General features: G+C 35.1%; 1 protein-coding gene across 7 annotated transcripts in view; it reads right to left on the reverse strand.

The window, feature by feature from the left end:
• LOC142336194 (guanine nucleotide exchange factor subunit RIC1-like) overlaps nt 1-17,677 on the reverse strand; it is a 221,025-nt gene that overhangs the window by 15,340 nt on the left and 188,008 nt on the right. For 6 of the 7 annotated variants that reach the window (XM_075384846.1, XM_075384842.1, XM_075384844.1 and 3 more), the window contains 3 exons: nt 11,657-11,818; nt 11,085-11,224; nt 1,663-1,942 (listed from right to left, as the gene is read on the reverse strand). In XM_075384846.1, the coding sequence (XP_075240961.1) occupies nt 1,697-1,942; nt 11,085-11,224; nt 11,657-11,818 (548 nt within the window). In that variant the 3' untranslated portion in view covers nt 1,663-1,696. Of the gene's footprint in view, nt 1-1,662; nt 1,943-11,084; nt 11,225-11,656; nt 11,819-17,677 lie in introns of those variants that run through there. The other variant, XM_075384847.1, reaches the window with a different exon arrangement.

Below are 17,677 nucleotides of genomic sequence, written 5' to 3' on the forward strand. Positions count from 1 at the left end.
TGAAAGAGTAGATTTGGAGTGAGTGTGACTTCATCTGGCCAAGATACAAAACCTAGCAGGACAAGTCCTGACCTACAATTCAAAGAATTTTCATTGAGTAAACAAAAATCTAGACATAGAATGGACTTTTTTGAATGGATTGGGAAAACCATTTAGAAAATCTGATTCAAAAAATCGAAACATACCCGGCAGATTGCCGGAAAATAGCCGCCGTTGATACCAATAAGCATAGAGATGGTAACATAGAACAAAGTTCGGGTAACAAACATCTAAAATCGGGCTTTATGGGTTCATCCCGTTTCCATTACTGATTTCGTTTTTTAATACTGAGGCTTCATTTTGAATTGATTTGCTGAGCAACTGCTGTCTAAAAGCACTTTGAGTATAATGAGAGAAGAGTCAAACTAGCCCAGAGAAGTCAAACAGATTTCACGCAAAATGTTGCACAAGCTGTGAACTAAGGTAAAGCGAAAAATTTTTATTCGACGAAGTAAAAAAGATAACAGGACCAGTCCTGACGTACAACTCAAAGAAGTGTTATTAACTAAACAAAAAACTAGACCTAGGACTATTAATGAATTGGGAAACCCATTTCCAGAAAAAATCATATAAAGAGAGAAATATAGCGAGAAATGTAAATTTGATTCTAAAAAAATACGCTTAGAATGAACTATGAATGGATTGGGAAAACCATTTAGAAAAAAATCCGCTCCAAAAAATTGAAAACACAGTAAAAACCAAAGTGAAATTGCCGCATGTGAACAAAAAACCATTAGCAAGAAAGCGAATGTTTGTTCAAACACCTTTTTCTCACTCTACTTTAAAATTAGAGCGAAAAAAATTCACGCGGCAAAACCACTCGATTTTTCGCTCAATTTCCTGTTTCGGCGTGACCAAAATCACTACTCCAATTCGACTTCAAAAATCATGAAAATGTGTGAACAGATCTTAAAAAAAGATACCGCCCCAATAGAATTCAAATTCTTTGAAGTGTAAAAAATTAGAAGCGCTATAATAGCCGGCCGAGAAGCTGAGGGCGGCTATTAAAAATTCACAATTTTTTATGACAATCAGTGTCAAATAAATAAAAAAGCATTAGCTGCTCATTGAGGATTTTAAACAATTGTAAACAGGTGTAATTAGAACCAGATGTATCGAATTAATAGCACTCAAGAGAGGAAATTCTGAAAACAGAAGTCAAATTCACGCACGTGAAAAAAAACCATTACAAATCCAACAATTTCATAAACAATATCTCACTCAACTTTAAAGTTTGTTTGACAAAATACCACACTTTTAAACCTTCTCGCTTCTTCGCTCCCTTTACTATTCCAGCGTGACTAAAATCACCACTTTAATTTGACCACTCATTAGCATGAAACAGGCGGGAAAAAATGTGAACAGATCTTAAAAGGTCAGTGCACCAATACAATCCAAATCTTTTGGAATGTCTAAAGGAGAGCGCTACATAATAGCCGTTGATAAGCATGCGGCGGCTATTAAACAGCCAATTTAAAACTTTGCTATTTGAACGTTTACTTTTGTTAACGCTTGTGGAGCAACGCTCTTAAGAAGCTTGTGAAGTTCTTATGCAAAAAACAACTTAGCAATACAGCCTTTTTATAAAGTTTCAAATAACAGCCACGAAATTTGTGATTTTAAACCAGTGACGAAACGAGATCACTGTTGATAAATATCACTGTCTATCAATAACCCACCAGTTCTCTGCAGCCCATTCGTCGAGAGCAGTCAATCCCTGAATGAGTCTCTGTGCAGTGTTAGTGAGTGAGTGTGGGGATGAGCATATGACGCAGTTGATAATACTGATGGCCTGTGTGACATCACTGAGCATGAGACAGACCAGGATGGCCCACTCGTAGCACTCGCTCTCCATCATAACACTTAGCACGTGTCTCAACAAGCGACCACTGCCCTCTGAGCCCTACAATAGAAACAATCAGACATATGCTCTACCCAAATTGGGGCTTGGTATTTGAGAGGCGAGTTCAAATGGGCCAGTGAATTTTTTACCGACGGTTTTTTTTTACAAGAACACTGAATCCCGAATTAGAGCAATAAGTTAACAATTCAATAACACGGCAGTGCGAACACATAAAACGTCAACGTCGACAAATCATATTAAATTTTCAATTTAAGTAGCATACCAAAACAGCTGACAAATTGCCAGAAAATAGTTGCGATAGCTGCGATCTCAAATACAACACGAAAAAATCAAACGAAAGAAGACAAAATTTCAGTTTCTTTTTGGCATATACCGAAATGACTATCATTTGACAAAAAAGCATGAATGCAAAAGCATGAAAGAGTAGATTTGGAGTGAGTGTGACTTCATCTGGCCAAGATACAAAACATAGCAGGACAAGTCCTGACCTACAATTCAAAGAATTTTCATTGAGTAAACAAAAATCTAGACATAGAATGGACTTTTTTGAATGGATTGGGAAAACCATTTAGAAAATCTGATTCAAAAGATCGAAACATACCCGGCAGATTGCCGGAAAATAACCGCCGTTGATTCCAATAAGCATGATTGGGATTGAAAGAAAAGAAGATATTGAAAAAAAAAAACATTTTTGTACAAAAATTTTTTTAGGTCCGATTTAATTTGATGGCATTTCGTAGTTGAACATAACGGACTTCTGTTTCTAAGAGAGAGGCTACAGGTGCTACTATCAAAAGCAATAAGCATTAGAGATGGTAACTAAGACTTATAGGAACGACGTTCAAATAGCGGGCATCTAAAAATGGGCTTTATGGGTTTATCCCGTTTCTACTTCTGACTTCAATTTTTTATACAGACTCTGTTCATTTTGAATTGCTTTGCTGAGCAACTGATGTTCAAAATCACTTTTAGCAGATTGAGAGAAGAGAGAAACTAGCCTAGGGAAGTCAAAAAGATATCACGCAAAATGTTGAAAAAGCGGCAAAATGAGGTAAAGCGAAACATTTTTTTATTCGACGAAGTAAAAAAAAGTAGCGCTATAATAGCCGGCTGAGAAGATGAGGACGGCTATTAAAAAACAGAAATGGGATTCAAATTGCTGCATGCTTACAAAAAAACCTCAAGCATGAAACGAATTTTTGTTCAAACACTGTTTTCTCAATTTGCTTTAAAATTAGAGCGAAAAAATTTAACGCCGCAAAGTCACTCGCTTTTTCGCTCCACTTCCTGATTTGCCGTGACCAAAATCACTACTCCAAATTGACTTCAAAAATTGTCAAAATGTGTGAACACATCTCTAAAAAAAAGACAGCGACCCAATACAAATCAAATTCTTTGAATTGTAAAAAAAAGTAAATAAGTTCTAATTTTTTATTCTGACTCTTTCAGCTTCCTGGGACACATCCTGATTTGTAGTCCAAAGAACTAAAAACAAGCGATGTGGAGAGGTTTGGGAACGCTGGACAAGAGGGTGTCCAAGCCACCAGGTGGATGAGGGTTGAATAGGTTCGTATTGGAGGGGGTGACAGGGGGGGGGGGGGGTCAGTTGGGGGTGCAGAGGACAAACGTTTAAAATCAAGAACCACCCTTAACAAAACGAAATTGTCTCCTCAAAAGTTTTGGTGAATCATAATCTTAGTGACTGGTAAGAGCCCTTAATTACCGGTTTATACTATTTTTGAGGCCGAAGATTTAGACGAAAAATTGATCAGACGAAAAAATGCATAAAAAGACCACAGGACTAGTATAATTGCTACAAACTTTGTTTGAGAGCAATTAAATACTGTTTTTTTCACAAAAAAACAGAGGATCGCATTGCAAAAACGGTAGCAACAAAAACTAACGTAACTTTAATCTGAAACAAATGATTTCAAAGTTAAAAAACGGTTAGAGTCCACTAAAACAATTAAAGCCAACTGAGATCATGAGACTGTAAACAAAAAAAACAGCACGGCCAAATAATAAATAAGCTACCATTCTCAAATTAAAAGCTTTAGCTAGAAACGGAAACTATGCAAAAGCTTGAATTTTTCTTTATCGGAAAGTCTATAATATTTGTCATAATGGGACTAGGAAACAAGACCAGTAAGTACAAGCAGGCAAAATTCGAGAAACTCAGTTTTACTTTTTGAACATATCAATTCAACGTTGTTAACACCTCTACACACTACTTGAAAACATTGATTAGATTCACCTGCAACTCATTAGACAAGCAGTCAAGTCATGAACGACACTAATTGATAAGACAAAAAGAAACTTAAAAAAGGGGCAAAACAACAATGGCGAACATTTTTGAAAAGGAGCCAAAATTGTCAAAACATCAGATAAATTCAAACCATTAATTATGCCTCATCAGATGGCAATCGATACCTACCATTAATGAAACTAAATTAACAGGCCAACATGAGCAACTATAAAAACGGGCAAATATCGCAAACAATTTTTGACAGACAACGGAGCTAAAAATTGCTAAAAACGTTACACCTGAAATTAAACAATTAAATTGATTCATTTTTGACTAATTAAAATGCAATTCAGAACAGTCATTAATGCTACTTTGAGAGGAGACAACAAAAACAAGCACAAAAAAGGCAAAACAAAAAATAACTACCATTTTTTGAAAAAAGTACTAAGTCATATAAACGGCTACCCACCTCATGATGAATCAGAAAAGCACCATTAAAAGACATTTATCCGTTTTGCAACACCTTAATGGCAGAAAAATTAAGATAAAAACAGTGAAAGAGCAGCACGTAAAAAACCGAACATCCGAAAACTTTCTTCTCACTCCATATTAAAAGAAGTTGAAATTAATTTCAAGCAACAAAACCACTCACTTTCCGCTCCACGTGCTACTTCGTGCCAAAATCACTACTCTAATGTGACTTAAAAATTCAGACGTGAAATTAAAGACATAGCCGGCAGATTACCAGAATAGCTGCTAAATGGATTTACGTGCCGTATAATACAGATAAACATAGAAGTGAAAGTTATCGACGCTGCTCAAAAAACTATGTAAAAAGTCGGTAAACTAATTAGGCATGCTAAAAGTCACTCCGTACGAAACTTTTATTATGGAACTTTATTAAACACATGCTTTCTTTTGACCTTTAACTAAATCAAATTAAAGTTTTAAAGTGCAGAAGTCATTTTATTGAGCAAGGTAAGTAACTTATGATCAAAATCAAAACATAGCCGGCAGATTGGCGGAAAATAGCCGCCGTTGACTCACTAGACGCAGATCGGGATTGAAACATACCCGGCAGATTGCCGGAAAATAGCCGCCGTTGATTCCAATAAGCATGATTGGGATTGAACGAATAGAATATATTGAAAAAAAAAATTTTGTACAAAAATATTTTTTAAGTCCGATTTATTTTGATGGCATTTCGTAGTTGAACATACTTCTGTTTCTTAGAGAGAGGCTACAGGGGCTACTATCAACATCAATAAGCATTAGAGGTGGTAACTAAGACTTATAGGGACGACGTTCAAATAGCGGGCATCTAAAATTGGGCTTTATGGGTTTATCCCGTTTCTATTTCTGACTTCAATTTTTTATACCGACTCTGTTCATTTTGAATTGCTTTGCTTAGCAACTGATGTTCAAATTCACTTTTAGCAGAATGAGAGAAGAGAGAAACTAGCCTAGAGAAGTCAAAAAGATTTCACGCAAAATGTCGAAAAAGCGGCAAAATGGTAAAGCGAAAAAAAGTTTGACGAAGTAAAAAAAAAAAATACGAGCGCAATAATAGCCGGCTGAGAAGATGAGGGCGGCTATTAAACAGAAAAATAAAAAAGAAGAGATTGAAATTGACAAAATTATTTCCTAAGTTTCAAAGAGTGTTCTAATTCAGTGTGCAGTTTCAGTTAGTTTCTAAACCTCTACTTACTTCAGCTTCTAAACTGAAGGGTATTAAGCTGAATCCTAATATCAGCTAGCAAAGACTCTAATGAACTTTGATAAGCTAATGCACTATGACTTAATGACCGGGCTTTATCGGTTAATCCCGTTTCTTTTGATTTTGCTCTTTAGACATTGACCGTATTCACTACATTGCTTAATTCAAGAATTAGAATTCGTTCAGTTGAAACAGTGAGTGAGGTAAGTCAGAAATCGAATGTGAAAATTGTGACTTATGTAAAACAAAACATAGATTGCCAGAAAATAGCAGCAATAGCTACGTAGATCGGCAGTCTCACAAAAAAAGTAAAAAAGACCGAGCAAAAAATTCGTCTTTTCATTGAAGGCTGATATGTTATATTTTGATTGACAATCTGTTTAAAATTTTGCTGCCTCTATTAGCTGCTCTCAAATAACCTTCATTTAGACTGACACAACCCATTTGACATCATCTCTTTGAATTAAAGTAAATAAACATAACAGACTAAACGTAGGAAGAAATGCTCTCGAACCACTAGTGGGAGCTCTAATCAATTGCAGCCTGCTTCAGTCGGGGGGGGGGGGATAAAACGGACTAAGAAGTTCAATAGTGGGCGTCAAATAACCACATTAGAGGTTAACAGATAACAATATTAAGATTTAAAGTGGTCCAGAGGATTCAAAGTGGATTCAGCAACTTGGTTCAGACCACATTAACTAGGCATACGGATCGGTTAACTAAGTTTCGGAAAAATGATAAAATCATAAAAAGTTTTAAAAAGCCACATTTTTTAAACAATTTATACCTCCTAAACGGTGATAACAAATTGTTATACAGCGAGCTGAACAATGCCAGCAAGTGAAAAGACAGGACTAAAAAATGCTGTAAATTTTGTTACAGAAAACGCAACAAAAAAATAGCAAGATGATAAAATTTTAGTTTTTGCATTTATAACTTCAAAAAAATTCGCAGTAAAATGTAGCGTATATTTAAACATTTCAGTTATTAAGATGACCCTAGGAAATCAAATGCCTAGATTAATGCCAACTTATCTTTCAGGCTATTGAAAAATCTAAAAACAAAGACGGCAAATTACCGGAAAAGAGCCGCCGTTGACCCCACTGATTGACACTCGGATTGAAACAATTAGAGAAAAATAGCAAGCAGATTGCCAGAAAACAGCCTCGATAGCTTCCTAGATCTCTAGTCCCAAAAATATATCAAAAGAAAGCGACCAAAAAAACAATACATTTCATTAAATGATGAGATGTTAGATTTTGATTAGGAATTTGTACAATTTATTGATGCTTCTATTAGCTGGTCTGATATACCTTTGAATTAGAGTGACACACACTCACTTGGCCTTATCTCTGAATAGAAGTAAAGAGAAAGAAAATTCAGAGTGAGGAAGTCATTTTTGAGAGGGAGGTAAGTCACGTGTGACCAAAAATTTAATCACGGGAATGAACAAAAAACTCGCTCCACTAAAATTTTGAAAAATGACATGCACGCAATTCTGTTGAAATTGCATGAACGAATGAACAAAAAGCAGATTTTAAGTGGCTGTGACGTCATATGGTCGTAAAAAAAAATCTTGACGACGAAATTAAAAATCCAAGAGACGCCCAATAATAGCCCCAGCTATCGCTGTGCGGCTATTAAAAACGATCAAAAGGTAAAGCGAATAAAAAAAAAGGATAGCGCCTAAAAAATAGCCGTTGAGAGGCCGACGGCGGCTAAGAATAACGCAAATAATCCGAAACAAACTCTTACTAGAGAGAGTGAAAACTGATGTCAAGCGTTAGTGAGAGACAGTCATTTGAAAAATTTTACTTTTCCAGCTTTGCTGTGTGAAAGGTAGAACGAAAAAGACCGCGAGAGAACGAAACAAAGAAACAAGGAACACCCCAATATAGCTACGCTCAGCTTACAGCCATGAAAAAGACAGCGCACAAATACAGTTCAAATAATTAGTAAAAAATCAAAAAATGGTCAATAATAGTTCAACTCAGCGATCGATACCTCAGCTATTAAAAATACTGCACGAAGTTGAGAGAAAAAAAAACACGATTAAAGCGTCATCCCAACAAATCGCCTACAAATATTTTTTTTCCAAACTGAAGTCTTGCGATGAGGCACAAATGGCTTTCCACAAGCAAGGATTTGATTTATATTAACATAGCCGGCAGATTGCCGGAATAGCTGCGAAAGAATAGACCTGCATGCCATATAATAGAGATAGAAACAGATACAGATCTAAATTGAAAAAAAATCGACGCCGCTCAAAAAACTAAGCTAAAAAACATTCGGCGATAAATCAATAAAGCTTGTTAAAATTCATTCCACAGAAGCCTCTTATTAGGGACCTTTACTGCACATATGAGTTCCTTTGACCTTAAACAAATTCAAATTAAACCTAAGTTTTAAAGTGCAAAAGTCATTTTATTGAGTGAGGTAAGTCACGTATGATCAAAATCTAATCACGCAAATAACCTAAAAACTTTCGCTAAAGCGAGTGAGAAATGACGTCACGCGCGCAAATGCCGTTAGTGAGAGGAAAAAGTCATTCAGAAAATTTGACTTTTTCAGCTTTGCTGTGTGAACAAATGTAAAACGAAAAAAGAGCGTCAGACGACGAAACAAAAAACATAGCAGGACAAGTCCTGACGTACAATTCAAAGAATTTTCATTGAGTAGAAAAATGAACAGAAATACTAAACCTAGAATGGACTATGAGTGAATTGAGAAAACCAATTAAAAAATCAGATCAAAAAAAATAAGAAAATAACAGAAAATCAAAGTCAAAACGCCGCATGTGAACAAAAAACCACTAGCGAGAAATGAAAATTTAATTCAAACAAAAACTAGGCCTATAATGAGCTGTGAATGGATTGGGAAAACCATTTAGAAAAAAATCCGATCCAAAAACTCGAAAAACAGTAAAATTCAGAGTGAAATTGCCGCATATGAACAAAAAACCACTACCGAGAAACCGAATTTTTGTTCAAACACCGTTTTCTCATTCTACTTTAAAATTAGAGCGAAAAAAATTCACGCCGCAAAACAACTCGCATTTTCGCAACATTTCCTGTTTCGGCGTGACCAAAATCACTATTCCAATCTGACTTCAAAAATCGTGAAAATGTGTGAACAGATCTTAAAAAAAAACATAGCCGGAAGAATTCCGGAAACGACTCGAATTGAAAATCTATTTAACCGCCATCCAACTACTCATCAGAAAAAACTTGCCTCCACTAATTTACGATTATCTCCAAACCAAACCATAAAACAAAAAAGTAAAAACAAAAAAATCAAATCTGTTAAACTCTGAAAAAAAAAATCTGATCAAATTTTGTTATAAATCAAGATCCCGAAATAAATATTTTTGACAAAATCACTTCATCAAAACAACTAGCTCTTACTAAAACCAATTAAGCGAATGTTTTAAAAATACTTGAGGCCAAATTATGAAAAAAAGCTCTTTAAAACAAGTTGCACTAAAAAACTGGAAAAAGTTACAAATTTTTTATTACAAAATCATATAAATCCAAACAAAAAATCTTTTCAGCGAATAGGGTATATAGATGCTCGCAGAACAATAGGCAAGTCACAATAGGCTAAGAAACTTGTCTAAAAACAAAAAAAAAAACGAAAAACTGCAAAAAAATAAGGAAAATAGTTCCAATTTTCACCATTTTTTGTCATATTTCTCAACAAAATGATTCATATCCAAAATTTCCCATACTTATTACTAAACAACTAGAACAACTATTGTGAACACTAAACCTCCACAAATGCCATAAAAAAATAAGGAAGAATAGAAACGGCATTCAAAAAATTGAACAAAAAACTATTAAAAAAAATGAATTTTTTTAATAGTAGAAGGAAACATAAAGCCGAATAAGGTTCCTTTGCAATTAGAGCAATGAAAAACTCGCAATACAATGGGCAAGTTATAATAGGGTGTGTAAGACACTTGTGTAAGATTTAAAAAAAGAAAAACTGCAAAAAATGAGAAAAATGGCTTAAAATTTTCTCAATTTTTGTCATTTTTCCTAAGAAAAAAATGATTTATACCAACAAAACTTTAATCAATTGGTATCTGGCAATTCCTGAAGTAACAAGCTTCTATTCGAATCCCACTTAAAGCAGTAAAACAAACAGGTAACAAATCATTAAATTTCATCTAAAAATCAGCAAAACTGATCAAAAACCTCCAAATTAGCATTAAAAATCAAATTAACTACTTGAAACCTTCAATTCTTATCAAAACAAACCTAAAACTAATACAATATTATAATCAAACCTCATAACCATCAAAAGTTGCAAAAAACTGCTTTTAAAAGCCGCACGTGAACAAAAAAATTTCGCTCGCTTAGAGAAAATTTTTTCACACATCAATTTCTCGCTCTCTCAAAAACAGCGGTATGAACAAAAACCACTCGCTTTTCGCTCCGCTCTTCACTTTTGTTCAGCACCAAAATCACTCCAAATTTTTTCACGAGTTTTATTTCCCGCTTCAAAAATCACTCCAATAAATTGATTAAAAAAAAAGGACTTCTCCAATACTCCTCTTCGAGTCGTAAAAAGACAGCGCCCCAATACAATTCAAATTCTTTGAATTGTAAAAAACCAAGAGCACCGCAATATAGCTACGCTCAGATTACAGCTTCGCAGCTATAAAAACAAAATTAAGCCTTGAGTTTTGAAGAAAAATTGGTTTGTTCTCATTTTCTCTCTCTCCTATTGGTAGATTATTCCAATGCTATAATTGCCAACCTCGTGAACTAGTTTTCCAAAAATTTGGATCGATTCTTTTTCGCTCCCCAGTAATTTTTATGACCCAAGTTACAATTCATGTGTTGTTATATAACACGTCACGATAAAAAATAGTACGTGCACCTGGGGCGTAAAAAGATACATGCCCTTTGTAGAATAGATTTACGTATAGCATAGATTCTCTTGATTTCATGGCCATTTTTTTCGGATTGTATTTTAGTTCTCCTTGGAAAGATAAGTTGTTGTCTAGGTGTACATATGAACATATGACGTCAGGTTTTTCAGTCTGAGCCCATTTTGTTGATATATGACCCCATTTACAAATTAAGCGTTGTTCTATAGCACGTTACCATGTAACAAATAGCACGTGCCGTGGGGGCGTAAAGGTATAGGTCAAAAATCCAAAATCTAGGACGAAATAAATCGTTCGATCACTCTCCTTGGCGTATCTAACTGACCTTGTTTTTGAACTGCTGCACCAATGACTCTAGATCAGCACTTTGTGCCAACTGACTCTGTGCAGTCTCAGCTACACTCTCTGCAATCAGTCTGTCCACATCACCTCCTGCCCCTCTCGCTCCCGCCAACTTTTTACCACCTGAAACAGCGGGTATTATATACGTTTCCCGCGTCTTTCCCATTATGGGGGGCTACAATGGGAAGGAAATCGTTTACCATCTGCAGTTTCATATTCCAAATCCTTTCTCCTGCGATACAGCTCGCAAAATTTTCTCACATTTTCGGAGCCATTATGAAGTTAGCAAAAATTATCGGTTTCTCCTAATTACATAACAGTCCCTCTGATTGGCAATTGACAACTTAATAAACATCAAAAATTTAAGTTCTAATTGCTGCAACTTTTTCGAGTAAAATGCTTTTGAAGCTTGTTTCCACCCGCTTAAAATTTAATTCTTTACTGCTGACTCGCACATTTAAGTAGAATACAATACTGCCTATTCATACAGACCAATCGACACAGGCATGGATGAATTTCAGATAGTCACTAACAAGAAGTGTTGAAATGTCTAACCAGGTAATGCTGGATCGCTGGCCTCGTCAGACCACCCCCCTGCCGAACTGTCGTCCTGAGTACCTTGTGCACCATTATGACGCTCACCAGCATATCCATCCACCCCAACAGGGGTGTTGCCAGCCGAATAATTGTTGTTGCTTTCCAAGCTACTACTCAGGTCTAAACCGAAAAAAATCCATGGAGTTAAGTCCATCAAATTGTATAAAAACTTGATAACCATAGAATTTTGGTTCCATATGTCTTTTCTAATGAAAAAACTCATGCCCGTCTAGTAAGCTGATCCAAGTTATTGAACATCCTTAAAATATAAATTTTATCAAGTGAGTTCAGAAATCTTTTTTTCCGAGTGAGTAAGACAAAAACGACAGCATAATTGACCCGAAAGAGTAATAAACAATGTCAAGCACGTAGATTCATTTATAAAGCTGTAGGATTCGAGGAAACAGACAGTCAAATATTTGCACGAATAATTGATGTACACGACAAAATGAAAACAGATGGACAAGACCTGAACTGCATTCCGTGCCCATTGTCCAATATTTTGTCGGGCATTTTCACGACTCATTAAGATTAGAGTTGAACGCGTGTGTGGAAACAAGTTACACAAGCTAATTTAGGTCGAAATAGGAAATGTGCACTCACTTTTCACAAACCGTATTTTTGGGGCTAGCGTGAAAACATGGGACAATCTTGTGTCACTAATTGCCGCGCACGACCTAACTCACTAGCTTTTACACCACAAGTAATTCTTTCCATATATCTAAGAAATGAAAGGAAGCGCAATTGGTTAATAATTTCAAAAGTTTCCCTTGCGAAACTAACTGCGGATTAAAAGGACAAACATAACCGACTAAAGTCGGGCGAATTGCTCTCAAACGACGGGCGAGCGTTTAGCTTCATCAACAGCTTGCAACGGTTTAGTGTCCTCAGGGCGCTACCTCTTTATCCTGTTTCTGAATACGAAAGTCAAATGAGTCAGACGAAAAATCGGCCAAGAGAAAAATTGCATAAAAAGACAAACAGAGTTAATATATTTGCTTAAAATTGCTTTTGAGAGCAATTAACAATGGTTTCCTAAAAGTGCCTGCTAGATCATTTATGATAAAAAACATTTCAACTATAACTCATTGATAATGAGGATCAGAGATGGTGACATTACGCCACATAACAGCAGCTGAAGTGCGGAATCAACAAAGAGAGAGAGAGAGAGAGAGAGAGAGAGAGAGAGACAAAACGTGAACGAGAAAAAGAAGGAAAGGGGCCCCAACCGAAAGAGAGAGAAGGAGACGGGAATATCTTCCATGATTGGATTCGACACTACAACTTCTAGTTTTCTAACCTTGTTACATCCAAATCACAAAATCATAAAAATGTTGATCACAATCCCATTAATTCTAGAAAAAATGCAGCAGCTTATTATCAAACCTTGGAGGAGGTCCCAGGGCCTCTATTGCCGGAAAAAATTCAAAAACATGAAAAAATCGCAATTGTTTTTTATATTTGCTTAAATTCGTGATATTAAAATCTTGAAGAACATTCCATTACATTTATAAACTATGCAGTAACCTATTGTCAAATCTTAGAGGAAGTTCTGTGGCCCTTGAGGCTAGGGAAACTTAAAAAATGACAAAAATTGCAGGTTTAAAAAATAGCTAAAATTTGATACTGAAAACTTGAAAATTAATCCATGAACAACAAAAGCTTTCAATAACTTATTATCAAAACCTAAAGGAGGCTTTTTTGACCCCTGAGGCTAAAGAAACTTGAAAAATGACGAAAATTTTCAAAAAACTTCAAAAATATTTCAAGCTTAAAAAAAATAGCTAAAATTTGATATTAAAAACTTGAAAATTAATCCATGAACAACAAAAACTTTCAATAACTTATTATCAAACCCTAACGGAAGCTTTTTTGACCCTTGAGGCTAGAAAAACTTGAAAAATTACAAAGATTTTCAAAAAATTTAAAAATATTGCAAGCTTAAAAAAAATAGCTAAAATTTGATATTAAAAACTTGAAAATTAATCCATGAACAACAAAAACTTTCAATAACTTATTATCAAACCGTAACAGAGGCTTTTTGACCCTTGAGGCTAGAGAAACTTGAAAAATGACGAAAATTTTCAAAAAATTTCAAAAATATTTCAAGCTTAAAAAAAATAGCTAAAATTTGATATTAAAAACTTGAAAATTAATCCATGAACAACAAAAACTTTCAATAACTTATTATCAAACCCTAACGGAAGCTTTTTTGACCCTTGAGGCTAGAAAAACTTGAAAAATTACAAAGATTTTCAAAAAATTTAAAAATATTGCAAGCTTAAAAAAAATAGCTAAAATTTGATATTAAAAACTTGAAAATTAATCCATGAACAACAAAAACTTTCAATAACTTATTATCAAACCGTAACAGAGGCTTTTTGACCCTTGAGGCTAGAGAAACTTGAAAAATGACGAAATTTTTCAAAAAATTTCAAAAATATTTCAAGCTTAAAAAAAATAGCTAAAATTTGATATTAAAAACTTGAAAATTAATCCATGAACATCAAAAACTTTCAATAACTTATTATCAAACCCTAACGGAGGCTTTTTTGACCCTTGAGGCTAGAGAAACTTGAAAAATGACAAACATTTTCAAAAAACTTAAAAAAAATATATTGCAAGTTTAAAAAAATAGCTAAAATTTGATATTAAAAACTTGAAAATTAATCCATGAACAACAAAAACTTTCAATAACTTATGACTAAATGTTAAAAAATTGAAAAAAAGGCAAAAACATATCAAACATATGCTAAAATTCGTGATGTTTAAAATTTGCAACACATTCCATTTAAACTAAAAATTATTCAGAAACCTATTTTCAAACCCTAGAGGAGGTTCTTTCGTTCTTAAGGCTGCAAAAATGTAAAAAACGACAGAAAATTTCAAAACTTGAAAGCAAGTTTTATCAATAAATTGCTAAAATTTGTGACATTAAAAAGTTGAAAAACTATTCCATTACCATTAAAAATTTGTCAATAACTTATTATCAAACCCCAGAGGATCTTTTCTGGCCCCTGGGTCTGGAAAGACCTGAATAAGGAAAAAAATGTCAAAAAATTTTGAAAATGCACGTTTTGTCAAAAAATGCTAAAATTCGTGATGATAAAATGTTAAAACCATTACATTACCACTAGAAACTACAGAGTAACCTATTTTTAAAACCTAAAGGAGGTTCCCTGACACCTAGGTCTGATAAAAATCAAAAAACGTCAAAAATTTTCAAAAAGCTTGAAAAAAATTGCAAAATAGTATAAATTTGCGTTTTTAGCAAGCGGTTGTTCGTCAGTAGCTAGCCGCGGGAGGGGGGGGGTGCCCGGGGCAGATTGGAGGGCAACACGGGTGGGGGGCAACAGCTCGGTGGCGGGTGGGGGCAATAGGGGGGTCAACAGTGGGGGCGTCTTCAACCTCTAAGAACCGCCCTTCACACCATAAGTACAAGTATGAGCCTCCAAAACAGTTTGAGCTGAAACGGAGCTGAAAAGCTCTAAGAGCACTTAATGCCCGCTGGGCGCTAGCTGTTTATCCCGTTTTGGAGGACGAAAAGTCAAAAGCCTCAGACGAAAAATCGGTCAAGCGAAAAATCGCATAAAAAAGACCAACAGGACTAATATAATTGCTACAAACTTCGTATGAGAGCAATTAATTAGCAGTTTTGCTATTACACATCATTGCTCACAAGAAACATACCCGGCAGATTGCCGGAAAATAGCCGCCGTTGATTCCAATAAGCATGATTGGGATTGAAGGAATAGAAGATATTGAAAAACAAAAGATTTTTGTACAAAAACATTTTTTAAGTCCGATTTATTTTGATGGCATTTCGTAGTTGAACATAACGGACTTCTGTTTCTAAGAGAGAGGCTACAGGGGCTACTATCAAAAACAATAAGCATTAGAGATGGTAACTAAGACTTATAGGAACGACGTTCAAATAGTGGGCATCTAAAATTGGGCTTTATGGGTTTATCCCGTTTCTATTTCTGACTTCAATTTTTTATACCGACTCTGTTCATTTTGAATTGCTTTGCTTAGCAACTGATGTTCAAATTCACTTTTAGCAGAATGAGAGAAGAGAGAAACTAGCCTAGAGAAGTCAAAAAGATTTCACGCAAAATGTCGAAAAAGCGGCAAAATGGTAAAGCGAAAAAAAGTTTGACGAAGTAAAAAAAAAAAAATACGAGCGCAATAATAGCCGGCGGAGATAATGAGGGCGGCTATTAAACATACCCGGCAGATTGCCGGAAAATAGCCGCCGTTGATTCCAATAAGCATGATTGGGATTGAAGGAATAGAAGATATTGAAAAACAAAAGATTTTTGTACAAAAACATTTTTTAAGTCCGATTTATTTTGATGGCATTTCGTAGTTGAGCATAACGGACTTCTGTTTCTAAGAGAGAGGCTACAGGGGCTACTATCAAAAGCAATAAGCATTAGAGATGGTAACTAAGACTTATAGGAACGACGTTCAAATAGCGGGCATCTAAAATTGGGCTTTATGGGTTTATCCCGTTTCTATTTCTGACTTCAATTTTTTATACCGACTCTGTTCATTTTGAATTGCTTTGCTTAGCAACTGATGTCCAAATTCACTTTTAGCAGAATGAGAGAAGAGAGAAACTAGCCTAGAGAAGTCAAAAAGATTTCACGCAAAATGTCGAAAAAGCGGCAAAATGGTAAAGCGAAAAAAAGTTTGACGAAGTAAAAAAAATACGAGCGCAATAATAGCCGGCTGAGATGATGAGGGCGGCTATTAACAACTGTCTTTGAAATGGGTCTACGATATACGTAAATTTTTCGTATTTCCAAGTTTTTCGTAACTATATTCCATCGTTGAAAATATTAAAAATCGTGAAAACTGGTGACAGTTATGTCACTCGATTCCACAAAGCGCAAAATTTATTGATACTTGCCTTTTCGGACATTGTCCACATTGTCCTTCAAACTTTCTCGCGATCAAAATCAACACTCCTATTTCACCTCAAATGACATCAAATTTGTGAACAGATCCTCAAAAGGGAGCGCCTCAATACAATTCAACTTCTTTAATTGTAAAAAAAAAAACAGGTCCACCAAAAGTAATTTTGCAGCGGAAAAATTAACAACTACCCTATGGAATGAAACAAAAATTGAACTCTTTTTTTAAAATGAGCAATACACAAAAACTCATCATTTCGCAAATATACACTAGAGATTGCCAAAAAAAGCTAACATCAATTCCCACGAACCGATTGGGGATTCAAACAAGAACATAGCCGGCAAATTGTCAGAAAATATCCGCCGTTTACGAGCTTGAATCACATCGGGATTGACACAGAAAAAGATAAAAATTGACAGAACTTAAAAAGTGTTCTAATTCAGCGTGCAGTTTCAGTTAGACTCTTAAACGATACTTAATTAAGCCTCTAAACTGAACGCTACTAAACTTAATACGACGGTCAGCTAGCATTAGCTCTAATAAGCTTTGATAACCTGATTGCACTACGACTTAATGACCAGGCTTCATCGGTTTATCCCGTTTCTTTTTTTTTGCTCTTTTGACATTGACCGTATTCACTACACAGCGAGTAAAATTATCTTAAAACCATTCAGTTGCAACAGCGAGTGCGGGAAGTCACGAGTTAAGCGTGAAAATTGTGACGTATGTAAACAAACGTGATCAAAAGGTTTAGCAAATTAAACAAAAACGTAACAGGAAAAGTCCTGAAGCAATTCAAAGAATTTTTATTGACTTGACAAAAACTAGACCTAGAATCGACTACGATTGGATCGCAAAACCATTTAAAAAAAACGATCGAAAAAAAGTAAAAATCAAAGTCAAATTGCCGCATGTGAACAAAAAACAAGACGCGAGAAAGCGAATTTTTGTTCAAACACCATTTTCTCACTCTGCTTAAAAATTAGAATGGAATTTCACGCCGCAAAAACCAGTCGCTTTTTCGCTCCAATTCCTGGTTCGTCGTGACAAAAATAATGG

The sequence above is a fragment of the Convolutriloba macropyga genome, chromosome 3 (genome assembly GCF_964194025.1).
Source record: "Convolutriloba macropyga chromosome 3, txConMacr16.3, whole genome shotgun sequence".
Taxonomy (NCBI): domain Eukaryota; kingdom Metazoa; phylum Xenacoelomorpha; order Acoela; family Convolutidae; genus Convolutriloba; species Convolutriloba macropyga.